We start from the raw sequence: 27,818 nt of genomic DNA on the forward strand, positions 1-27,818 counted from the left end.
AAATAGCAGCAGTCACAATAATTTGAAATATCTCAACAGATTAGCATTTCCTTCTTTTGTGAGGCCATGCTGCTCTCATCTGTTTTCGAACCCACTTGTTCCAAAATTTAGAGCTCTAAGCTATACAAGGTTAAAGTAAGTAATTTAGGATTAACACATCATGAGATTAGTGAATCTGCAGGTATAAATTGTCCTCATTGAATTGCAGCAGCTTTTTTGCATTGTGAAACAAACATTTCCGAATATAAACTCCAAGGCAAGGTCTTACCTGATGTACCAGTAATTCTGCCACTTCAACATGATTGTTAAGTGCTGCTAAATGCAGAGCAGTATATCCATCATCCTTTTTCTCATCCACAATCCATGGCCTTGGGAGCTTGGAAAGTAACACACGCATGGCACTAAAATAAAAGAAAATCAGTTAAAAGTATTCATTCAGTCATCATTTTCTTCTTTACATTCCATTTCAGAGAAAATTCTAACATGCAATTTCAACTACTCAACCTTTTCCAATTTATGAAAAAGTATAACTCAGTAAGCCTAAGTAGAAGAAGAAAAAAGTCTCTTCAACTTCACTCACTACATAATTCATTAAGTTTATCCACCGAACAGCTCATTAACTAAGAAATCTCTGGTTAGCGCTGAATTAGTTACCTATGCAGTTAGAAAGTTCTAATCAGTATCAGAATTAAGGTATTTGAGTAAAAAAAATCATAGATTCCTATTTTTGACTAATATCCAACAAACTGTACAAAATTAAAAACAGACAATAGTACAATGTACATAATGTGCATTGTATTATAAAATGTATTATAGTTGCATTTACAAAGAGAACACCGAGGATGATAAACTATCACGAGGATGATGAGAGATGCACAGCCTATTTTCATTGAAGGAGAGAATACAAAACAGTTAATTAATAACCATTTTCTTCAAACTAAAAGAGTTTTTTGTGTGAAACATCCCCCTACAACAAGCGAGCAGGTAGTGTTTGAAGTGGACGGGTGACCAGTTTGCAACTGGCCTTCACTTGAGCCTGTTGAGAGGCTTGAAACAGAGTCATAGCGTCATACAGCACAGAAACAGACTCTTTGGCCCAATCTGACCTAATCCCATTTGCCAGCATTTGGCCCATAGCCATCTAAGCTCTTCCCATTCATATATCCATCCTGATGCCTTTGTAAATGTTGTAATTGTACCAACCTCCACCACTTCCTCTGTTATCTCTCCATACACACACCACACTCTGCGTGAAATGGTTGCTCCTCAGGTCCCTTTTAAATCTCTCCCCTCTCACATTAAACCTATGCCCTCTCGTTTACACTATGGTTATCCAAATTAATGTTAGAATAGTTAAAATCCCATAATATAATTATCCTTTTATTCTTTTTAATGCCTCATTGAATTGACTGCAGATCTGCTCAATTGCCTGCTAACTGTTTGGGAGCCTACATTACACTCCTAAGAGTGCCCCTTTCTTTATTCCCAAATCCCTCTGTGCTGTAGTTTTCTGCATTCTTTCCCCATTTAAATATTCAACTCTTCTATTCTTCTTGCCAAAGTGCATAACCTCACATTTTCCCATATTATATTCCATCTGCCAAATTGTTGCCCACTTGCTTAATCTATCTATGTACCTCTGGAGATATCCTTACCATCTGCCTCACCATCTATCTTTCCTACTTTTCTGTCATTGTATCATCATGATTTACACATATTCTTCCTGAAAATGACAAATTTCCAAATAATGGCTTCCCATCTGTACTACTCTATCATAGGTCCAACTTTGAAACATTATTCCATCTGTTGTAAAAATGACTTACCAAAAATTAAATACCTAAGTTAATTTAGCCTTTTCATAAAGCCATCTCTAATGTGCAAAATATGCTCAGAAAGGGATAAGAAAACATACATATTATCAATTTAAGCAAAATATAATGAAACTAGTGTCTCAATACCATTGCGTTGATTGAAGAGGATTGTGGGTTACTACATTAAACTTTATAAAATCCCAGCATTAACACAAGGATATTTTTGTTTAAATTGGCTTAGATTCTGTAAACATAAAAAATGTTTTATCTGCAAACTTTCATATTGAGTTTGTTTGATTTACTCAATACCTTAATGCAATACAGCTTATACTAATTATTAATAGAAAACTTAATATGTGTATATTTCTAAAATGTCTTTAATTGTTAGCTTCCGATATTTTGTCGAATTTATTAATCATAAATAAATCGAATAGCAGCCAGCTGATTTTTCAGTATTTTATCATATACACCTTTGGACCAGTTAGACTAGTAATAACAGAAATTAAAAATTACGCAGCACACACTGCAAAAAAATTCATTCCTGCAGACACACTTTTGCTTTACTCTGACTGCGCTCATTTTCCAAAGGTAATTCAACAACACGGCACGGTGGCTTAGTGGTTTGCACTGCTGCCTCACAGCACCAGGGTCCCAGGTTTGATTCCAGTCTTGGGTGACTGTGTTGAGTTTGCACATTCTCCCAATGTCTGTGTGGGTTTCCTCCAGGTTCTCCGGCTTCCTCCCACAGTCCAAAGATGTGCAGGTCAGGTGAACTGGCCATGCTAAATTGCCCATAGTGTTAGGGGCATTAGTCAGAGGGAAATGGGTCTGGGTGGGTTACTCTTCAGAGGGTCAGTGTGACTGGTTGGGCCGAAGGGCCTGTTCCACACTGTAGGGAATCTAAAAAACATGATACTAGTTTTCATTATTTTGAATTCCACCTAGCTTAATAGTCTAATATTCAGTACTCGGTTGAAAAAATTGCTTTTACTCCCAAAACAAGAGAGGAGATCTGGAAACAGCAGGTTTAAATCTAGTCTAGTCTACTCCCACCTGCCAGCACCCGACCCATATCCCTCCAAACACTTCCTATTCATATACCCATCCTGATGCCTTTTAAATGTTGCAATTGTACCAGCCTCCACTACTTCCTCTGGTAGCTCATTCCATACAAGCACCACCCTCTGAGTGAAAAAGTTGCCCCTTAGGTCTCTTTTATATCTTTCCCCTCTCACCCTAAACCTATGCCCTCTAGTTCTAGACTCCACCACCCCAGAGAGAAGACATTGTCTATTTATCCTATCCATGCCCCTCATGATGTTATAAACCTCTACAAGGTTGCCCCTCAGTCTCCGACGCTCTAGGGAAAACAGCCCCAGCCTATTCAACCTATCCTTATAGCTCAAATCCCCCAACCCTAGAAACATCCTTGTAAATCTTTTCTGAACCCTTTCAAGTTTCACAACATCCTTCTGATAAGAAGGAGACCAGAATTGCACGCAATATTCCAACTGTGGCATAATCAATGTCCTGTACAGCCACAACATGACCTCTCAACTCCTGTACTCAATGCTCTGACCAATAAAGGAAAGCATATCAAACACCTTCTTCATTATCCTATCTACCTACGACTCCACTTTCAAGAAGCTATGAACCTGCACTCCAAGGTCTCTTTGTTCAGCAACACTCCCTAGCAGCTTACCATTAAGTGTATAAGACCTGCTAAGATTTGCTTTCCCAAAATGCAGCACCTCACAATTATCTAAATTAAACTCCATCTGCCTCTCCTCAGCCCACTGCCCATCTTTCACAATTCAATTGTAATCTGAGGTAACCTTCTTGACTGTCCACTACACCTCCAATTTTGGTGCATTTTGTGCAAACTTACTAATTATACCTCTTATGCTCACATCCAAATCATTTATATAAATGACAAAAAGTAGTGGACCCAGCACCGATCCTTGCGGCACTCTGCTGCTCACAGGCCTCCAGTCTGAAAAGCAACCCTCCACCACCACCCTCTCTCTTATACCTGAAGATACAGCTACAATGGTGGGTAAATTGAAATACAAAATACCCAAGAGACCAGAATTAAAGGGATATGAATAACATATGTGTTGTTTGTTTAAGGAAATTAGATAGTTAGGAAGTGGACAGGTCATGGACAGATTTGAAACAAGAATTTAAAACTGGGAGCCCATGTTGATCACTGAACATGAAGATGATGCATGAATGACACTTGCAGACGTTAAGACAGAGGCAGCAGACATTTGGTAGGTCTCCAATTTACACAGAGTAGAATGTCAGAAACCAGCCAGCACTTTTACTGTTGGCAAGTTTGGAAAAGCCACTATCGTACACCCAATTCTGTATCATACTCACCTAAAACTAAGAGTATTATCTCAAATGCAATTCAGATAGACTTAAACTGAGAACTCCTAGCCATCTCATATCGCAAAGAATGAGTGTTGATTTAATAAAGCTTACAAATTGTTCAGAGTCTCTTCCAGAGTATATATACTCTTCTGTTTATATGTTACATACTTTCAGCTTACGAAAATACTTATCCCCACTTTTAGAGTTACAATTAAGAGGTTTGTAAAATTACCACATTTTGGAACTGGACTTTAAATTTGGATTACATGAGGGGATTGTGTGATCTGTTCAGTAACCTGCCTGGCAATGAGCCTTGGAAATGAAAGGCAGAATCGCTGAACTGAAAGTGCAAGGCTTTTTACATTGAGATAATGATCACAGCCTTTGAGTAATTCATGAGTAGATCCTAAATCTCCCAGTGTCCCAGAAGGATTTCATAGGTAGCGAGTTGTAAACAGTGTATCATAATCCACCTCTTCATTTCTAAGACTGAAGGAAATGGGATCAAGGATAAATAACTAACATTTCTATTTTTATACAAAGCTACTGTATTTACATGGAAAGAGGAGAGAGAAACCATTTTCAGATTAAGTTACATTCTTCCCTATGAAAAATTAAAGTTGCCATCCTCCCGGACCATGAAGCAGCTCTCGCATTAATGAGAGATTGGTGAGTGGTTTAACCCGAGGTTCACCACACCTCAGGAGAGGGAAGAGAATGAGGAGAGTCCTTCCTTATATCCTCAGTCATTGCAGGAATTTAACGCACACTGTTGGCATCACTATGCACTAAAAACCAGCCGTGCAGTCAACTGAAGTATTTCAGATTTGTTAGCTTTAAAGAGAAATTTGAAATTTTCATGTGTCTTATCTTAACAAAGATTGCAACATATATGCGAGCGTTAGTGACAGCCCATGACATCAAGACCGCACTTGGCCAGGCATGGCATCAAGGAGCTCAAGCAAAACTGGAATGAATGGGTATCGGGGCAAACTCTCAGCTGATTGGAGTCATACCTGAAACATAGGAGGACAGCTGTGGTTGTTGGAGGACAGTCATCTCTGCTCCAGAAGTTTCTCAGGATAGTATCAGAGACCCAACCATCTTCAGCTACTTCAATGACCTTTCCTCCATCAAAAGGTCAGAAGTGGGGGATGTTTGCTAGTGACTGCCCAATGTTCAGCACTATTCATGACTCCTCAGATACTGAAGCAGTCCATGTTCAAATGTAACAATGTCTGGACAATATCCAGGTTTGGGCTGATAAGTGGCAAGTAACATTTGCACCACACAAAAATCAGGCAAAGACCATCTCCAATAACACTCCAATGCACCCTCAGCTAACTTCCCCTAGACCCACCCCCTTCCATTTATCTCTCCAATCCTGAGGCTTATTCCCGATGAAGGATTTTTGACCGAAATGTCGATTTTCCTGCTTCTCTAATGCTGCCTGACCTGCTATGCTTTTCCAGCACCACACTCTCATCTCCAATAACAGACAATCTAACCACGGCCCCATGACTTTCAATGGTGTTATCATTACCAAATTCCCCAATATCAACACCCTGAGGGTTAGCATTGACTAGAAATTCAACTGGGCTTTCCACATGAATACTGACTACCACAGCAGGTCAGAGGCTAGAGACTGCAGTGAGTAACTCATCTCCTGACGAAATAAGAAGGGAGTAAGGCAAAGACAGGAAGTTATAAGCCAATTATCCTGACCTCAGTTGCTCGTAATATTTTGGAGTCCATTGTGAAGGATGAAATTTCTGAATATGTGCAAGTACATGGTAAAATAGGGCAAAGTCATGGTTTCATCAAGGGGAGGTCATGCCTGACAAATCTGTTGGAATTCTTTGAGGTAATGAGCAGGTTAGACCAAGGAGAGCCAATGGATGTTATCTATCTGGACTTCCAGAAGGCCTTTTATAAGATGCCATGCAGGAAGCTGCTGAGTAAGAGAAGGGCCCATGATATCAGAGTCAAGGTACTATCACAAATAGAAGATTGGTTGTCTGGCAGAAGGCAGAGAGCTGGGATAAAAGGGTCATTCTTAAGAAGGAAGCCGATTACTAGTGGTGCTCTACAAAGGTCATATTGGGTCCACAACTTTTTGCTTTATACATTAACGATCTAGATGAAGGAACTCAGCATTTTAACCATGTTTGCAGATGATACAAAGATAGGTGGAGACGCAGGTAGTATTGAGCAGGCAGAAAGATTTAGACAGGTCAGAAGAGTGGGAAAATGTTACAAAGTTGAGGGCGTATACTGTATCTTTAAGAGAGAGTGAACATTGCTTTGCACAGAGAACTTACAAACACCTGTCATATGACTAGCTTGCACTTTGAGTGTACTGGAAAATTGAAAATATGTAACATTTGGTTGTGAAATGGATACCTGAGTTAATTGCTGTTTTGACAACAACCAGTTTAAATTATGGCCCAGGATACTAAAACCCAATTGAGTTTGAATTTAATATTTTGCCAATATCGAACCAATGAGATGATCCGATGTTGACCGCATAGAAAAGGCAGGCAGTTTGAAAGTCAGACAGAGCAACTGCCATTTGAAACACTCTATCAAAGGTACCTTTTCATATGAGACATATTTGCAATCAAAGAAAGACAACAACCCAGGGAGATCTTCAGCCAGAAGAAGAAAGACACCAGTGATGACAGCCACTATATGGTTTTGACAGCAAGTTGACGTAATTTTTCTAAGTGTTTTATTGGAACAGTATATTATTGTAGAGTTCAAGGCAGATAATAAGCAGCTAAGAGAAAGGGAGACTTAGAGTTCTGAACAGCTGTTGTTTAATTTTCACTTTTAGAGTTGAAGAATAAATTAATATTCTTTTCTTTAAGTGGTGGAACTTGGGAATTTTCTGTCACTCATATTTTACAGATTATGAGGTGAGGTGGGCTTTTCTGGGTGTTTGGTTTAATTAATCGAAGGGTTCACCATCGTGTCATAACACAAAGAAGTGGCAGATGAAATACAAAGTGGAAAAGTGTGAGGTCATGCACTCTGGTACGAAGAACAGAGGCACGGACTTTGAAGTGCAAAGGCACTTGGGAGTCCTAGACCAAGTTTCTCTCAAGGTAAACTTGTAGGTTGAGTCAGTAGTTAGGAAGGTAAATACAATACTGTCACTCATCTCAAGAGGACTAGAATGTAAAAGCAGGGATGTACTTCTGAGGCTTTATTAAGTTCTGGTCATACCACATTTGGAGTAATGGGAGTAATGTGAGCCCCATACCTCAGAAAGGATGCACCGGCCCTGGACCCGATCCAGAGGAGGTTCACAAGAATGATCCCACGAATGAAAAACTTAAAAGAATGAAAAGACTCGGACTATACATGCTGGGGTTTAGAAGGATGAGGGGAATCTTACAGAACACTGAGTGGCCTGGACAGATTGGTCGTTGAGGAGATGTTTCCATTGGCAGAAGAGAAGAGGACCTGAGGGGACAGACTTAGAGTAAAGGGAAGACACTTTAGAATGGAGATAAGGAAAATCTTCTTTAACCAGAGAGTGGTGAATCTGTGGAATTCATTGCTTTTACTCCAAGTCTGTCCCCTCAGGTCCATAAAAGGCTGTGAAGGCCAGCGCATTGAATATATTTAAAACAGAGATAGATAAATTCCCGATTGCCAAGGGGATCAAAGGTTACAGGGAGAAAGCAGGAAAATGGGGTTGAAAAATCAGCCATGATCGAATGTTAGAGTAGACTTGATGAATTAAATGGCCAAATTTCTGTTTGTATGTCTTATGTCTTACTCCCTGCAGTTTCAACAACACTCAAGAGGCTCGAAATCATCCAGGACAAAGCAGCACATTTGACTGGTACCAAATGCACAAGAATCCCTCTACTACTGATACTCAGTAGCGGCAGTGTGTACTATCTACAAGATACAGAGCAGAAATTCAAAGATCCTTAGACAGCACCTTCCAAACCCACAATCGCTTCCATCTAGAAGGCCAAGGTTGGAGATACATGAAAACACCAACACTTGCGAGTACCCCTCCAAGTCGCTCACTATTCTGTCTTGGGAATATATCACCATTCCTTCACTGTCGCAGGGTCAAATTCCTGGAATTCACTTCTTAGGGGCATTGTGGGTCAACCTACAGCACATGGGCTACAGCAGTTCAAGGCAGCACTTTGAAGGGCAAATTGGAATGGGCAATAAATGTTAGCCAGCCAGTGACGCCCATGTCCCATGTGTCAATAATAAAAAAAACTGAATTACTTAAAACTTTTAAGATGTATTGTTACACCCAGCAAATAATTTTAAGACCGTTTTTAAATAGCAATGAGATTAGTGCTGCTTTCTTGCTAAAATATACATTTGTAGCACAAACCAAAAGTGTACAATTTGGATGCTTTAACTCATAATGTTAACACAAGTATCTACATTGTGAAGACATTTCAGAACAGCAGGAAATAATCTGTTGTAGATTAGAACACAAATCTTCAGCACACATCTCATGTGAGGCATATGGGTTAAGTGCAGGCATCACTGTCACACATTAAAATAGGAATCAGCTGTCTGCTGAGTCAGCTAGGGATCTTGGTACATTAAACAGAAGCCAACTCATGAAAACAAAGGTCACTTCAATGTCAGAGAAATAAAGGCACTTTAACAACCATTGCTAAATAATCTGAAGTGTCAGCACAACTATCAAAAAATATTATCTTTATTTTGAAGCAGACATCTCAACTCATTTATATTCAACAGCCAATATCATAGCTGGAATAATAATGTTTTCTCAAGCGAACTGGAAACTTTGATTCCGTTAAATCAAAAATCTCAGTCATGGTCAGTCAGACTAAGAATGGTGAGAAACTGGAAGACAGCTGACAACAAGGAGATACGGAAGAAAAGTGGAAGATGAAAAAAATGCAAGATGAGAAACTTGAGCCTCCAATGCTTGATGTTCTGCAGCACTCTTGATGACTTAAAAACCTGCAGACTAACTTTTAGTGATGACGTCTACATGAAACAAAAGTTATTTTGTTCTTCTGTAGTCTCTCAACATGAAGAAACTAGATAAAGTTGTCTTCTCAGATTTAAAATGTGTGATCTGAAACTTTGTAATTTTCTTCTCCTATCCAACCAACTTATTATCCCTTCTCATTTGGTATCAAATGTGGATATATAACTTTCAGTTCTTGAATTAAGCTATGAATGAATATAGTATAAAGTTCAAACCCCAATATGGATTAAGTGGTAAAGATCATTTGCCAATTGTTGTGGTTCTGTTCACCGAGCTGGGAATTTGTGTTGCAGACGTTTCGTCCCCTGTTAGGTGACATCCTCAGTGCTTGGGAGCCTCCTGTGAAGCGCTTCTATGATGTTTCCTCCGGAGGAAAATCACAGAAGTGCTTCACAGGAGGCTCCCAAGCACTGAGGATGTCACTTAACAGGGGACGAAATGTCTGCAACACAAATTCCCAGCTCGGCGAACAGAACCACAACAACAAGCACCCGAGCTACAAATCTTCTCACAAACTTTGATCATTTGCCAGTATTCATATTATTTTGAACCTACATGTTGTCTAAAACCTGTACAAACAAAACAAGCAACACAAGACAATCAAAAAACATTTCCACTATTGAAAAGCAGTTTGCACATTTAACTCAATGCAAATCACATCACATCATAACATTGCCAGCTTATTGTCTCACAAGTGAACCGGTTATGCAATACTGTGACTGCATTTTACGTAACTGATTTGAATGAAAGACTTGTTTGGCACCCCACCACTTCAGGAATAAATATTCAAATCACCAACTTGGATTCCCACTTGATATTGAAATTCAAGTAATTCCTAAATAACCCAAGAGATGGGGCTTTTCATTTAAGTGGCAAAAATGGTCAGGAACAGTCTGACCTTGGGATTGTGTACTGAACATTTGAATAATGTGTATGATTGCCACAATTGCTTTAGTGAAATACATACCGGTGTACCACTTGTGGTGGCAGATGGCACTTAGAAAGTGCCCTTGCACAACTGAAAACACTTAAGGTGCTCATTCTGGTTAAGGCTTTGTTTCACAGCTGGAAAGGATCCTCAAAACAGTTATCATGCACTCCTGACAAAACTTACCAAAGGCAATTTGAGCCAATTGATCCTCAATCTCTCCTAATCAGTAGTGACTAACTAATAAATAAGTCATAATAAAGCCTAATTAATAACAGGGAAACTCAGCAAAAAAAAACTGCACACCAAAACACAACATCTTGGCTCCAGAGAAAGAAATACAATTTCATCTAATCTTTCAAATATTCACATTCTCGGTTAGAATCAACATATCTGGATGACGAGGGCAATACAACTTGGTCAGAAAATTTGCACAAGGGGTTTGGGATAGAGTAGACAGGGTAAAACTGTTTCTGTTCACAGAAGAGTAAAAAATCAGAGAACATGGACTAAAATAATTGTCCAAAGAAGCAAGGACATCATGAGACAAAATAATTTCAAGCATTGAGTGCATAGGGTCTGGAATGGACTTAAGAGTTTGACAGAGGCAGATTCAACTGTGCCTTTCAAAAGTGAGTTGGATAATTATCTGAAGAAAAAAAAGCTGTCTTACAAGGACAACTGTGTCCAGCTCTGGTCGCCAAGTTATAGGAAGGATATTATTAACTGGAGAAGGTACAGAAGAGATTTACCAGGATGTTGCAGGGTATGGAGGGTTTAAATTATGAAGAAAGGCTGGGACTTTTTTCATTGGAGTGTAGGAGGTCGAGAGGCAACCCGATAATAGTTTATAAAATTATGAGGGGTATAGATAGAGATAATCATAGTTGTCTTTTCCCTAAGATGGGGGTTCTCAAGACTTGGGGGTATATATTTTTAAGCTTAGAGGAAAGAGATTTAAAAAAAGATGAGGCAGATTTGTTTTTACACATGGGGGTGTGAGGGTTTGTGTGTGCAATGAACTCCCTGAGGAAGTGGACTTGGGTACAATTACAACATTTAAAAGACATTTGGATAGATACATGAATAGGAAAGGTTTGGAGGGATATGGCTCAGAGCAGGCAGATGGGACTAGTTTAGTTTGAGTCTATGTTCAGCACGGACTGGTTGCACTGAAGGCCTGTTTCCATGCTGTATGACTATATGACAAAGTCAGGAAGTAGAAGAAACAAAGCTGCTCTGGCAGACAGGCAGCACAAACAAAAGGTGAAATGACCTCATTTTGTACTATAACCATTCCACAGCTTTAATAAACGTTTAAAATCAAATTACTAAAGATTGATGAGCTGTGTGATGGATATCAACTTCTACACTTATATCAACAAGTAATTCTGCTTGGATTGTAAATTTCTTTGGCCTTCACATGGTCTCAGCACAAACAGCTTACATTTGGTACTCATGATCAAAGTCCAGTAATGGAAGGAAACTGGACAGTTTTGGTATTGGACTATTTCAATGCTATCCTGATTGGCCTCCTATTTAGCACCAACTGTAAATGTCAGCACACTTAACTCTACTGTATCTTGCATCATGTTCTGCTCAACCAGTATCCCAGTGTTCACTGACATATTTTTGTTCCTGTCTCAGTTTAATCTGCATCTAAAATTCTCAGCTAAGTTTTCAAATAGCTGCATAGCTATTTCCTTCTTTAACCACCTTCTTTAATCATCTCAACCAAACTCACCTGAAACCAAACTTTTCATTACTGTCACATTGTGACCCCATTATTGAGAGTTATGGCTTAAAGTGCCTGGGTTAAGCAGCCTGGAATGCCATACATAAACCACTTCATCTCCCTCTCCTTATTTCAGGGCCCTGTTAAAATCCATCTCTGAATCAATATCCAATTCTGTTCACATAGCACTCAAAAACCTTGGAGTGCTTACATGGGAAATGCAATTCAAGCAATGCCACACATCTCTATCTGATAAAAGTACCTTTAAACAGTAGATAGGAGAGAGGTAGCATAGTGATACCATCACTGGACAAGTAATTCAGAAATCCAAACCAATGCTCTGGAGACATCAGCTTGAAGTCCACCATGGCAGATAGTGAAATTGGAATCGGAAAAAAAAAGTTAGCCCGATGGTGACCATATAACCATGGTCAATTGTCATAAAACCTAACAAAAATCAAAAGAACTGTGGATGCTGTAAATCAGAAACAAAATGCTGGAAAAGGTCTGGCAACATTTTGGGTCCGGTATTCTGAGGAAGGATCACTGGATCAAAAACGTTAACTCTGATTTCCCTCCATAGATGCTGCCAGAACTGCTGAGCGTTTCTAGCAATTTCTGTTTTTGTGACATAAGACCAATATGACTAAGTAATGTACTTTAGGGAAAGCATTTAGCAATCCTTATCTGTTTTGACCGACATGTGACCCCAGACCCACAGCAGTGTGGTTGACTTGTAAGTGCTGTCTTGGCAGTTAGGGTCAGTCAACAAACACTGGCCTCACCACATCCCATGAATGAATAAAAAAAAAGTTAAATATTTCAATCAAGCCATCGGGCATCCCTTGCAAACCCACTAGGCTTGATTTAAACACTTTACAGAAGGGCAGAGGTACAACAACTCAAGAACAAGTACATCACAATCACCATTCTGGACTTAATGCTGTGTTCAACACCTTCAGATTGTGAACCCACTCCCATTCCTTTCCTTTCTTTTAGCTTTACTTGTTAAATGCTGTTACCGTGTCCTCTGTCTCTCCTCCCCCACCCCAGTGAGACTGTCTGTTCTTTCCAGTATGGCAATTAGACACGCTGTTCTGCCAATCTCACATTCCAATCAGTTAATCTGCTCTATCAACACCCTTTCTCCCCCAGCATGCCACCACCTCCCCCACAACAAGTATTGCATAAATGTTGGCCCTTCCACACTTCACACCAGCTCTGACAAGAGTCATATACTCAAATGTTAGCTTGCTCTTTCTCCACGGATACTGCCTGACTAAGTGATCTCCAGCATTTCTTGTTTTCAGTATGTCACAACCAAGGCTACCTGAACTGCTCCTGAAGCCACAAAAAGCAGTGGCAAATTACAGGGTTATCAAGATTTTGCTCAAGCATAATGATAAGTGTTGTCTGAGGGTGGCCATCATAGTCTAGGACTGAAGTCCTAAGTACCAATTACGTTCACAGAAGCAGGAGTAGCTCTGCCATTCATTAAGATCATGGCTGATCTATCCATCGTCTCCTCCTTACCTGCATTATCCCAATAACCCTCAATTTCTATACCATGCAAACACCCATCCAACTGCATCTTGAATAGAGTCATAGAGATGTACAGCATGGAAACAGATCCTTTGGTCCAAAGCGTCCATGTCGACCAGATATCCCAACCCAATCTAGTCCCACCTGCCAGCACCCGGCCCATATCCCTCCAAATCCTTCCTATTCATATACCCATCCAAATGCCTCTTAAACGTTGCAATTGTACCAGCCTCCACTAGTTCCTCTGGCAGCTCATTCCATATACGTACCACCCTCTGCATGAAAAAGTCGCCCCTTAGGTCTCTTTTATATCTTTCCCCTCTCACCCTAAACCTATGCCCTCTAGTTCTGGATTCCCCGACCACAGGGAAAAGACTTTGTCTATTTATCCTTTTCATGTCCCTCATAATTTTGTAAACCTCGATAATATATTTAATGAAGCTGCCTCTAATGCTTCCTTGGGCGGAGAATTCCTCAGAACAATACTTTCTGGAAAAACCAGTTGCTCCTCATCTGTCCTAAATTTACTTTCTCTAATCTTGAGGCCACGCCCCGCAATCCTGGTTTCACCCACCAGTGGAAACAACTTGCCTGCCTCTATCTTATCTGTCCCTTTCATAATTTTACATGTTTCTATAAGATCCCCTCTCATTCTTCTAATTTTAGTGAGTATAGTACCAGACAGTTCAACCTTGCCTCATTGGGTAACTCCCTCATCTCCAGAATCAACCTGGTGAACTTCCTCTGCACTGCCTCCAAAGCCAATATATCCCTCCTCACATAAGGAGACCACAACTGCACACAATACTCCAGGCGTGACCTCATCAACACCTTGTACAATTGCAGCAGAACCTTCCTGCTCTTAAATTCAATCCCTCTACAATGAAAGCCAATATTCCGTTTGCATTCCTGATTACCTGTTGCACCTGTAAATCAACTTTTAGCAATTCATGTCTGAGCACTCCTAAGTCCCTCTGCACAACAGCATGCTGCAACCTTTCACTATTTAAATAATACTCTGACCTACTACTTTTAATTGCAAAGTAGATAATCCCACATTTACCAACATTGTACTCCATCTGCCAGACTCTTGCCCACTGACTTAACCTATCTAAATCTCTCTGCAGACACTCCACATCCCCTGCCCAGTTTACCTTTCCACTCAAATTAGTGTCATCAGCAAACTTGGATATGTCCCCTCTTCCAAATCACTTATATATATCATGAACAGTTGCAGGCGCAACACAGACTCCTGCGACACCCCACTCACCACTGATCTCCAACTACAGAAACACATATTTATCCCAACTCTCTGCTTTCTATTGGTTAACCAGTCCTCTATCCATGCTGGTACATTCCCTGCAACTCTAAGCATTCTTATCTTAGGGATAAGTCTTTTATGCAGCACTTTATCGAACACTTTCTGGAAATCTACGTATACAACATGCACCTGTTTTCCACCACCCATTGCACTTGTTACATCCTTAAAGAACCCCAGTAAGTTTGTCAAACACAACCTTCCCTTCCTGAATCCGTGCTGCGATTGCCTGACGGAACCCTTTCCATCCAGTTGTCTCACTATTTCTTCTTTAATGATGGCTTCCAGCATTTTCCCACCTACAGATGTTAAGCTAACTGGCCTATAGTTACCTACCTTTTGCCTACACCCTTTTTTAAACAGCGACATAATATTCACTGTCTTCCAGTCCGCCGAGACCTGTCCAGAGTCCAGCAAATTTTGGTAAATTATCACTGACACATCTACTATAACCTCCGCCATGTTTTTCAGCACCCTGAGATGTATTCCATAGGACCAGGGGACTTATCTACCTTTAGACCATCAAGTTTGCTCAACAGTACCCCTTTAGTGATAACAATTGAATTGAGGTCCTCACCTCCCATCGTATCCTTAGCGTCATTCTTTGGCATGTTAGACACATCTTCCACTGTGAAAACTGACACAAAATAGTTATTCAATGCCTCAACCATTTCAGCATTAACCTTTATTAAATCCCCTTTCTCATCCTGCAAGGGACCTACATCCACTTTATTCACTCTTCTCCATTTTATACATTTACAAAAACTTTTCCAACCTATTTTTACATTCTTTGCTAGTTTGCATTCATAATCTATCTTTCCTTTCTTTCTTGCTTGCTTTGCTGTTCTTTATGGCTTTTTAAAGTTTTCTCAATCTTCCTGTTTCCCACTACTCTTGGCTACTTTCCAAACTTGAGCTTTTAATTTGATGCCTTCCTTTATTTCCCTGGTTATCCAAGGCTGGCTCGTCCTACCCTTTCTATTATTGTTTTTGATTGGAATATACTTTCCTTGAGCACTGTAAAATATCTCTTTGAAAGTCCTCCACTGTTCCTTAACTCTTCCATCATACAACTTGTGCACCCAATCTAATTTAGCCAACTCCTTCCTCATGCTATTATAGTCTCCCTTGTTTAAGCATAACATCCTGGCTTTAGATAATACTATTTCACCCACCATTTGTATTTGAAATTTGATCATATGGTGATCACTCTGAGAGGATCCTTAACTACAAGATCATTAATTTTACCTGTCTCATAACAGAGGACCAAATCAAAGCTTGCACACGCTTCCTTGTAGGTTCAGTAACATGTTGTTCAAGAAAGTTATCATGGATGAGTTCTATGAATTCCTCTTCAAGACTGCCTCTATCAACCTGATTTGGCCAATCAATATGCATGTTGAAGTCCTCCTTGACTATTGCCATTCCAGTCTTACATGCGTCATCTATTTCTTAATCAATCATCCCTCATTCTAGTCCCTCTGCGATTTTCAGACCAATCGTTGTGACTGCAGTACTATCTCCCAGAATGCCTCTCAGTGATGTCTTCGCTGCACTGTGATTGGATGAGGGAGGGTGCGCTGCGGAGGTCTCCCATTTAGTGAGGACTGCGGTGATGTCTCCCAGAATTCCGCTCTCAGCTGCCCTACTTCGCTGTCTCACAAACAGCAGCTTACTTGTTGCCTTTTAGCTACATTAAATCCCGATTTAATGTTGCTTTGCTTTTATGTCAGCAAGTTCGAGCACCTGTATTCTTTGGTTATGAGATGTATTTTGAAATTGATTCCTATGTAAAGCAATCTCCAAGTTTCAGGCTTCTCCCTCCCCAGTCTGAGAGTTGCTGCCTCTCTCCAATCCTTGGCCTCCAGGTTGTAGCCACTTACTCCTTTTCACCCTCCCAGTCATGGCCTCTTCCCCCATCCTGGACTTAGGCTCCCATTCAATGTGCAGTTTGTACCTGAAGCAGAAGTTCTGACATTGTAGAAGTGAGAGACCCAATGGTTTAGAAATGCTTGGGCTTTTACAGTCCTTTTTCTTTGAAATAGACTTTCAAAACTGCTCCTGCTGCACTGCACTTCTCCCAAGACCTCACACAGGGGAGAAAAACAGCAAGTGGGAGCATTTAAAAATAACACAATCATGCACAGTACCAAAGCTGGTTGCACTTGGATAGAACGAGGGCAGCCAGCTGGAAGGGAGATAATTTCAAAAGCTCGACTTGAAAATAAATAGTATCTTTTTGCCCACTGTCCACCCCGTCCCCAAAATCCCACAGCTTTTATATAAATGGGCTCGTTCTTCAATTCCAAATGGTGTTGCATATCAATAATTTCAATTGCAATAATTCCGAATATAATTCATTTGTTTTTACATAGAATAAAGGCTAATACAGACAGCCATTTTGTGTTGCACTTTCCATGCAATGGCTTGCTTTTCAAGAATTGTGTGTCAAATCATGCATTTGTGAGAAGTCTGAACACCATGTACTCACAATTTGTTATTTAATTCATGTGGATTTACGAACATATGAAGACAGGATAAACTGTTGCCCTCATCTCAATTCAGATTCTGAACATCAGAGTGCAAAGAAAGCATAACACAAGCAAGTTTTGTTTTGCTTTACAAGACAACAATTTTGCATTTATGCTTTGAGGGAAACTGAATGCTGCATTATGGCAGAATGAAAAATGTGCTTTAAGATTAACGCAAATCGGTCACTGTGCTTTAACAATCTAATTTTCTCCTCCAACAGCCAAAACTCCAGTAACTGCAGAGTTTAAAAAGAAGATAGTTAACATTAGATAGTATTATTGGCACCTAAGATGTTAATACTGAATAAGTCAAGTCCCAGAGTAAAACCTGGCTTGTCAGTTCAGAACTTCATTATTTTCTAATTCTATTATCTTCTAAGGAGATCAGTTACTAAACCAATTCACAATAGGCTGCCAGTTTACTCTTAACACAAACAAATTTATTAAACAAGGGAAAAACAAACAATATTCCACGAGACAAAGTGAAAGCTTGGAAATATTTCACTGTGGACATCAGAAAAAGATACAACAGTACCCCTTTTATTCACAAAAAAAATCCTGACAAATACTAAAACTGAAGTGAAGAGTCCCCACTGTCTCCACATGATAGCTCCTTGCTCAAACTCAGGCTGAGACAGCTGCAATGTTTCCTTCTCTACAGTCACCAGATTTTTTTCTCTTTACTTCTCTGTCCGTCCCTCTGGCACCAAAAATAAAGTGCAAACTAAACTCACTATCAACTTATGCTTCAGAGCAAACACATCAGCTGCCATGCCTTCACCCTTCGACAGCACGGAGACTCAGTTGTTGGCAGTGCTGCCTCACAACTTCAGGGATCCAGGCTTGATTTCACCTTCAGGCGACTGCATGGAGTTTTCACATTCTCCCTGCGCCTGCAGGGGTTTTCCTCCGGGTGTTCCAGTTTTCTCTCACACTCCAAAGAGGTGCAGGTTAAGTGGACTGGCCATGTTAAATTGCCCAGAGTGTCCAAGGATGTGCAGGGTAGGTGGGTTAGCCATGAGCAATGCAGGATTACAGGGACAGGGTAAGGGGATGGGTCTGAGTGGGATGCAGTTCATAGGGTCAGTGTGGACCAAATGGCCTGTTTCCACACTGTAGGAATTCTATGATACTCTATGATATCTGCACACAGGCTGACTGACTTTCAGGATTGCTTTATGTCACCAAATATTTGATGAGTCAGTGGGCAGCAGTACAACTTATTTTTTCGATGTACTGAATTGGTAACCTCCCCAGTTCTCAAGTCAAGGTTAAAAGACCTTACTAATATGCAAGCAAATAAAAAAGAACTTCAGACGCCTCGGCACCAAACCCTAAAGTTTAAAAAATGCTTTCCCCTTCTTTCCACATGAAAAGCAAAGCATTATTTCAACTTAAAGCTATATATTGCTCTGAACAGTTAATCGTTCAGGTTCTCACAGCCATTCTGTATCTTTCTGCCTGTAATAACTTAAGTTTAAAAAAATCAGGTGTTAAGTTTAACTTGTATTAAATTGACCTTGAAGAAAGAATTTGCATTGATTTGTCACCTTTCAAGACCTCACAATATTTACATTTAACTATTAGTCAGTAGACGAATGCTTGCATTTTCAGTCAGCTTTTGAGAAATTTCCTCATGAGCATTAGTAACAAAATAAAAGGGCAAGATAAATATGCTGGCATAGGTTAAAGATTGTCTAACAGGCAGAAAGCAGAGTGGGTCATTCTGCATTGGAGGGCTGTGACTAGTGGGTACTGAGAGGAACAGCTCTTGGACCCCAGCTGCTCATACGTATCAATAATTGGATGTGGGGATCCAACACAGTGCGAAGGTATGCTATAAGATGCAAAGAAGATTGGACAGACTTCATGAATAGGCAGACAGAAGTCCAATGTGGAGATCCGAGTGGTGCTGGAAAAGCACAGCAGGTCAGGCAGCATCCGAGGAGCAGGAAAATCGACATTTCGGGCATAAGCCCTTCATCAGCCCTTCCTGAAGGACTTTTGCCCGAAACGTCGGTTTTCCTGCTCCTTGGATGCTGCCTGACCTGCTGTGCTTTTCCAGCACCACTTGGATCCCTACTCTGGTTTCCAGCATCTGCAGTCCTCACTTTTGCCCAGAAGTACAATGTGGTCAAATGCAAGGTTATCCACTTTCTTGAAATAAACAGTTGTGCACAGTATTTTTGGAAATGGTGAGAAATTACAAAGTTTAGATCTACAAAGGAATCTCATCATTGAGCCAGCCCAGGCTAATATATAGGTGCTGCAAGCTATAGGAAAACCGAATGACATGTTAAACATTTGAATGCAGGAAGAGCAAAGTCTTCCTACAACGTAAAAGGCCTTGGTGAGACCACTCCTGGAATACAACGCACTGCTTTGGGCATCTTTGGCAAAGTACTATTGTCATGGAGGGAGTGCAGCAAACTTTAATTGGAATTGGTCCCAGCATGGTGGGATGGAGACTGGGAAAACTAAGCCTGCATTCTCCAGATTTTTGTACGACATAGGACAGAAGTTGCCCATTTAGTCCATTGAGGCTGCTCAGTATGCAATGAGATCATGACTACTTTATGATTTGCTGATGCCGGTGTTGGGGTGGGGTGTACAAAGTTAAAAATCACACACCACCAGGTTATAGTCCAACAGGTTTAACTGGAAGCACACTAGCTTTCGGAGCGATGTTCCTTCATCAGGTGGTAATGAAGGGCTCGATCCTAGATTACTCCTTCATCAGGTGGAAATGGAGGGCTCATCGCTAGCGTGCTTCCAATTAAACCTGTTGGACTATAATCTGGTGTTGTGTGATTTTTAACTAATGACTACTTTAGCAATCCTCATTTCCATTTTCTTGCCTTTTGCCTTATTAATTAAAAATCTCTGTCTTAGCCTTGAATATTCTTACAGACCCAGACTCGACAGACCTATGTGGTAAAGAATTCCACAGATTCACTACCTCAGAGAAGAGGTCCCACCTTATCTCTGTCTTTAACGCACAACCCTTTATTCTGCGAATATGCAACCAGGTCGCAGACTCTCCTACAAAAGGGGAAATAACCATTCCGCATCTATCATAATTAATAAGTGATTCCTTCGATAAGGGGCCCAAAGTGTTCATGTTCTTCCAGCTGTGGTCTGACTAGTCCAGTGTATAGCTTTAGCAAAACCTTCCAACTTTTAAACTCAATTCCCTTTAGAATAAGGCAGTCCACTCACCTAACTCATTTAAACTGTCTATATCCCTCTGCAAATTCTTGGTATAATCCTCATCATTTGCCTGCCCACCTATTTTAGGTCATCTGTAAACTTGGCTGTTATAGTGTAAATTATAAAAAAGGCAGTTTGAACATTTGTGATGATGATGCTCCTTAACAAGGTTATGTTGTCCTTGTTTTTTTTTCCAGAGTGGTCATAAAGACACAAGTTCTGGGTGTCCAGGTTTGAAGGGTTTTAGAGCCAAATTGACTAAAGCTAACAGATACCGCCTCAGGCAGAAGGCTTTCAAGTTTAAAAAACAACTTGCACGATGAAAAGGGGGTGGCTAGTTCTCCCAGCTCAGCTTTTCTCTGGCTTGGTTTGGTTTTAGCAAGCAGTCAGTTTTAAACTTGCTGGATCCAAAGAAGCAGGTCCATGCTGATCCTCCCCCTCTCCCTGGCATCTCTCCTGTCAGAACCTGCATTTGATTTTTCCTTTTGTACCAAGGAGTGTTTATGGGGATTGTTGCAAGTATTTGGAACAACATCATTAAGTTGGGATAGGTTGGGTTTTCGGATAAGTTATTTTATATTCTGTTCTCTTTTGTTTGGGTTTCATTTGGTAATCTTGAAAATGAATTCTGTTTAGTTTAAAACTAAGTGGCTTGAACAGGTGCATCCTTCCTAGAAATATCCGCTACACACCTGCTTAAAACAACGAGCAAAATTTGGGTCCAGGCTACTTTCTGGAAATGTTTTGAGGGGGACTGGCCTGGTCCATAATACTTTTATTTTAAAAGGAATGAAATATAAAAATAGGGATGTATTTTTAAAATTATACACTAATCAGACCACAGCTGCAATGCTCTGATCAGTGCTGGTTCCCTTACCTAAGGGAAGATTTACAGCCATTGGAGGTTGTGCAGGGAATGTTCACTAAATTGATCCCAGATAAAAAGGGATTGTCTTTTAAGGAGAGGATGTGTAGGTTATGCTTGTACTCAATGGAGTTTAGAAGAATGAGGTGCAACTTTATTGAAGCAATAAGATTCTGAAGAGGCTTGACAGGGTAGATGCGGAGGAGAGAAGGGTGAACAGACAAACGGGAACAACCTCTCTGTATAATAGAGATACAGCAGTTAATTTGAGCACAAGGAGGTACCACAAACAGCAATGAGATGACGATCAGATTATTTATTTTAGTGTTAATGATCAAAGTATAATATGCACAATGACACAAGACAGTGCACTCTATTCTTACACAAGACATGTTATGAGAACTTTTATGTTCACCCAAGAGAGTAGATGTACCTTAGCTGAACATCTAATGCATTTTAAAAAAATTTACAACAGAATATTCCTCAGTAACACGTCATCCTAAATATTGCACATAAGGCTCCGGAATCCATTCAAATCCTACTTGAATCCATTTCTTTCAAAATGGAGTGAGCCAAGGCTTAACAATATCTGATGATCTACAATTCTCCCATGTGGGTGTCAGGTGTTCAACACCAGCTCCTTGTTCCATCTGTTCCATTAATATCAATGCCCTCCTCACGTCAAAAGCGTCCAAAAGCTCTCTTTGTTTTCCTTATGTATCATTAACTTCTGTTTTGTCACTTCTGCACAGATGCCATCTCAAGATGATTTATGCAAAGAACACAGTAGAGTTGTTCATTTTACTTCAAGACGATATCTTTGATATATTTACGGGATTGCATCAGCAAAACTTTGAAGTGCCTCCTTAATTGATGAAATATGGGTGTTGATAGCGCACATTTTGAGCAATAAAATATCTACTTACAAGATGAAATGTAACTCACAATAAATAAAGAATTGACGACACAGCTATGGACATATTAATGCACTGGCTGTGTTTTTCTTTTTACTATATGATCATGTTGATAAGCAAATGAGGAAGCCACTGTACACTGCAATGGCTCACAAAAGCCACTGAGATGAGTTAGTTAAACTGATGGCCTTGATTGAACAAGAACCTTTGGCTCTTTGAATAATATCGCAGGATATTTGTGTCCACTTGAACAAGAGATGAGTTCATGCTTTGACAATCCAGCCCTCACTTGAAGCTGCACTGAATTGTCAATTCATGCTCAATACTGAGGTTTCAAACTTCAACCATGAAGATGAGATTTTGGTATGCTTTCCTTTATTGGTCAGAGTATTGAGTACAGGAGTTGGGAGGTCATGTTGCAGCTGTACAGGACATTGGTTAGGCCACTGCTGGAATATTGCGTGCAATTCTGGTCTCCTTCCTATCGGAAAGATGTTGTGAAACTTGAAAGGATTCAGAAAAGATTTACAAGGATGTTTCCAGGGTTGGAGTATTTGAGCTATAGGGAGAGGTTGAATAGGCTACGGCTATTTTCCCTGGAGGGTGGAAGATTGAGGGGTGACCTTATAGAGGTTTATAAAATCATGAGGGGCATGGATAGGGTAAATGGGCAAAGTCTTTTCCCTGGGGATGGGGGGTCCAGAACTAGAGGCATAGGTTTAGGGTGAGAGGGGAAAGATATAAAAGAGACCCAAGGGGCAACTTTTTCACACAGAGGGTGGTACGGGTATGGAATGAGCTGCCAGAGGAAGTGGTTGAGGCTGGTACAATTGCAACATTTAAGAGGCATCCGGATGAGTATATGAATAGGAAGAGTTTGGTGGGATATTGGCCAGGTGCTGGCAGGTGGGACTAGACTGGGTTGGGATATCCGTTCGGCATGGACGGGTTGGACCGAAGGCTATGTTTCCATGCTGTACATCTCTATGACTCTATTAGAAAGCCAATAACTGAACAAAATTGGCACGAATTTTGCTTTTTGTTTTCACTCCAAATATGATTAATAAGTACTAACAAATTAACAAATTCTGTTGTTAATAAGTGCCATTTTATTAAACTGAACCTGAAAACAAAAGACAGCAGTGTTGGATGTACTACAACATGCTTTACTCATGGCCGAGGAAGACAAACAAAAACTCGTCAGAAAGAATACACGCTCCCAGTAACTGAAAAACCGAAGACTGCAGATGCTAGAAGGTCAGAAACAAAAACAGAGATTCTGGAAAAAACTCAGATCTAGCAGCATCTGTGCAGAGAAGGCAGAGGTGAATGTTTTGGGTCCAGTGACTCTCAAGCATAATTAGGTGATTATTCCATTCTTCGTACTTAAGGTCATGACACATTACCCAACATTGTCTGAACAACAACAGCCAAAATGACGTCACAATGACAGGGACCCAGGTTCAATTCCACCCTAGGGTGACTGTGCCAGTTTGCACATTCTCCCCAGGTCTGTGCGCGTTTCCTCCCACAATCAGAAGATGTGCAAGTTAGGTGGATTGGCCGTGCTAAACTGGCCCATACGAACCAGCAATGTGTAGGGTGGGTGGATTTCATGAGAAATACTAGGTTAGAGGGACAGGATAGGCAGGGTGGCTCTAATTGGGATGCTGTTTAGAGGGTCAGTGTAGACTTGATGGGCTGAATGGCCTGCTTCCATACTTTAGGGATTCTAGGATTTAAATGGGAATGGTCCAGTTGGATTCGTGATTTTGATGACTGCTGTAGCTAAACCTTTTTTCTCCCCCACACACCTTACACTTTACATTGAACCCAGTTTACATATTTGTAAAAATGCTGGGAAACAATGACCATGCCAAGGACTCACTAATTATCTTCAATATGACAATCAAAAGTAAAGCAAGGTCAGGATACTGGATGGTTAAATTTACAGGTTGTGTCACTGAGCCTGCTGCAGCAGGAAACATCGATATTTTAATAAAAATATGCCTAGGTTCTAAGTTCAAAATATGAAAAGCAATTGAATTAAAATGTATAAAATTCTTACAGGAGTTGATACAGTACTGCAGATGCAGAGATTGACTTCCCTGAGCTGAGGACAGTCATAATCTCAGAATAGTGGGAGCGGCACGGTGGCTCTGTGGTTTGCACTGCTGCCTCACAGCACCAGGGACCCGGGTTCAATTCCACCCTCAGGTGCGAGGTTTGCACATTCTCCCCGTGTCTGCGTGGGTTTCCTCCCACATTCCAAAGGATGTGCAAGTCAGGGGAATTGGCCATGTTAAATTAGTCAGGAGTAAATGTAGGGAAATGGGTGTGGGCAGGTTACTCTTTGGATGGTAGGTGTGGACTTGTTGGTCCAAAGGGCCTGTTTCCACACTGTCGTGTATCTAATCTCAATAAGCAGACAAATATGAGAAAATTCTTCATTTGGTAGGTTAGGAATTGTTGGATGAATTTGGGAGAGCTATGTATGCTCAGTAAGTAAGGAGATTCAAGGCTGAGATTAACAGATTTTTGTGCTCAATAGGAATCAAGGGATATGGGAACCAAGTGTAAAAGCAGTCACTGTAGCAGTTCATCTACAACGCTACTGAATGGTGGAACAGGCTTTCTTTGAATCACATGACATCCCCCTGCTTTTGTATTATAATCAAAAGTAATTCAGCTTTTTCATCCAAAATGATCAACTCCCTTCCAAAATTGACATAGAAGTAACAGATCGGAATAAATACCCAGTTAGGTTTCCATGAGCTGCTATACAAAATTACTGGAGGGCTGTACAGAGATCTCTACATCTACCTGAAATTCTCCTGTATTTTTCACATAAAGTCCATAAAAGCTGTGGCTCCATAAGTAATATCCTTACTTGAACCACAAGGTTGTGAGAACAAGTCCTAATTCAGAGACTTGATGACAACGTCTACGCTGACAACTCCGTGGGTAGCTGAGAAGGTGCTGCATTGCTTAAGGTGGCATGGTTGGGAAGAAGCAAGTTGATGCCATGTGACTTCAAGCAAATGTAAAAGATCCCTTGGCACCATGTGGTGAACAAGGCATTCTCTTGGTGTCCTGATCAATAGCTATCCTTCAGCCAACACCTAGTACAGATGATTTAGTCATTATAATGATTGCTTCTGAAATATCACTTTGCACAAATTAGTTTCATTCCCATATAATAGTAATTGAATGTCAAAAGTACGTCACTAACTGTAAGCAGCTTTGAGAAGTCTCAATAGCATGAAAGGTGCTAAATAAATGCAACATTTATATTAAAAAAAACTTTTGAAAAATATTTAGGCCTCGAAGTGGCTCTGAACTGGAAAGAGGGAGACAAAGCTCGAAACCTTTGCTAAAAGGGTGAAAAGCACAGTTTGAAAACTATATCCTTCTGTTTTCTTGTAAAATTGGTAAACAGGGCTCTTCGCAAAACCGCTTGTGAAGAGAATCACTACACCTTTACAAATCAAGTAATCTGGCACTCACTGTAAATGCTGTTCACAAAGACATATGTTCAAGCAGTGGGCAACTGAGATGCTGGAGCCAAGGACAATGTAGAAAGGGAGATTCAGCCAGCAGCAAGCGACAAAGACCTTCTGCCTGCCAACTACTTTGCAAGTGGTTCCTAGGTGGCTAATAGTTTGTGTTTGAAGATAACGGTAGAAACACCTGAAACCAGCCAGTTTAATTCCCTCATCAGTTGCAACAAACTATGGATTTTATCTAATTAGTCAGAGACTTTAAGTTGTGAACCAGTTGTTCTGTGCCTCCTGCACCAAGCGCAAGCACGTGGACAAGGAAGATGGAGGAGCATGAGGTCCCGACAATCCAAAAGTATCATCTCAGTGAGCCGTGTGGAATGCGGCCATTGAACTGTTTTTCCAAGCCTTTCCAACTGTCCATAAAACCCATGCCTTTTTTTTGTATATGTCTATTTTTGTAAGGGCATTTATAAGGAGGTTAGAGTTTAACTAGTGGACTTATATAATGCCGGTGAAGTAATAAATAATCATTCTTGTTAAATACAGAAACTTAGTCCATGCTTTCTGTTAATCTGAGTCTAAAGGACAGGTAAATTGCAATTTTGCATATTTTGAAAAAATAGTTTACTTTTGGGATGACTCCAGGAAAAGCAGGGCCTGATTCCCAGCATTTTACCCCAGTGAGATGCAATAATAGTAATGTAAAGGATTCTGGAGACTAAAATGAAGACAGTAGAACAGATAACTGCCAAGGTGGGATGAAGAGGGGATGAACTGAATGAGAAATACAACAAAGAAGATTGAGTTGCCTTATCACTGTCTAATTCTCATCCTTGGGAAAATTTTATGGGTGGTGGAGTCAGCCTTAAAATCAGAGGACAGCTATGTAATCCCAACAGCACATGGCAACAGTGGCCAAAATTGAGACTTTAAGCAGCCCACTGAACTAGATGAGTGAAGGCATGTCAGAGAGGAGGAGGGTGGGTCTTGATGTTTGGGGGAAGGGGTTTCTTGATGGAGAGGCCAGTGGGAGGTAGCAGTGGGTGGAAGGTGGTTTTGGAAAATGGGAAGGTGACCTGCTAAGCTCCGCACCACTCCGAGAACCTTCCGAATAGTACCAAAGACAAGACCAGATAGGAAAGGGCACTTAAATGGAATATCAGTGCCCATTATTGGGGTGACAGTTGACAGCAAGTTCTGGGCCTCCCCTGTCTCTTCTCAAGTATGGATAGGAGAGGGTAATGGGCGCAGGGGTGGCAGCAGGTAGATCACAAAAGGAATTTCAGAGCCACCCACCCTGCTTGCAAACCTGCAGGTCCACTTTATCTACAGACTGAACCTATGTTAGAGGCCACTGTGATTCCCCCAAAGTTGGGCCTACTTCTGAGGTCAATAGTTCCATCCACGCAAAGGGAAAAACGTATCAATTGGGAAGAAAACATCTAGGTCGCCAAAAAAAACAGATCAGGTAATCTGATTTATCATTGCAAAGTAAAAAAGAACTTCAGAAAAATGTTATCAGTGCAGAGGTATTGTTATATTTGTAGGTTGAATTTTATTTTAAAAATCCAAAAACAGAAAATCATTGGTATCAATTTAATTTCTATTTATCAACTAAATTTTGTCAAAACATCATTTTAACATTGTCACTGCAAACATTTCATGCATATAGCCTTGCCTTTCAAGATACACCTTAAAGTTATTACCCAAAAGGAAAGCATAAACAAAAGGTTTAGTTACAATTGTTGACTTCATAAGCAGTATGTTTCCATTTAGTGTTTATTTTAAAGGGAAAAGTCTTTAAACTGTTACATCACAAAAGTTAACAATTTTATTAAAGCGTGCAACTAGGTAGTTTATGCTGTCTTTAGTTCTTTGCTCTCTTATAAATAAACTGGCGGTAATACAAATTGAGAAAACCTTTATCCTGTTCAGTCATATTTATGCTGAGCATTCAAATTCCTTCTGCTAGGATTTTAAAACATTTATAATAAAATTTATTATAGAAGAGCAAATCTTGGGCTGCTGTGGGCAAATCAAAATTAATATTACAGTATTTTCAGAGGTTAAATATAAT

At 40.3% G+C, this 27,818-nt stretch overlaps 1 protein-coding gene across 3 annotated transcripts in view; it reads right to left on the reverse strand.

Annotated features, from left to right (window-relative positions):
* mib1 (MIB E3 ubiquitin protein ligase 1) overlaps window positions 1-27,818 on the reverse strand; it is a 148,175-nt gene that overhangs the window by 19,398 nt on the left and 100,959 nt on the right. For all 3 annotated transcript variants that reach the window (XR_006311503.1, XM_043689031.1, XM_043689030.1), the window contains exon 13: window positions 269-401. Coding sequence is in view for 2 of the 3 variants with exons in the window: in XM_043689031.1 (XP_043544966.1) it covers window positions 269-401 (133 nt within the window). In the remaining variant the exon portion in view is untranslated. The remainder of the gene's footprint in view (window positions 1-268; window positions 402-27,818) is intronic.

The sequence above is a fragment of the Chiloscyllium plagiosum genome, chromosome 4 (genome assembly GCF_004010195.1).
Source record: "Chiloscyllium plagiosum isolate BGI_BamShark_2017 chromosome 4, ASM401019v2, whole genome shotgun sequence".
Taxonomy (NCBI): domain Eukaryota; kingdom Metazoa; phylum Chordata; class Chondrichthyes; order Orectolobiformes; family Hemiscylliidae; genus Chiloscyllium; species Chiloscyllium plagiosum.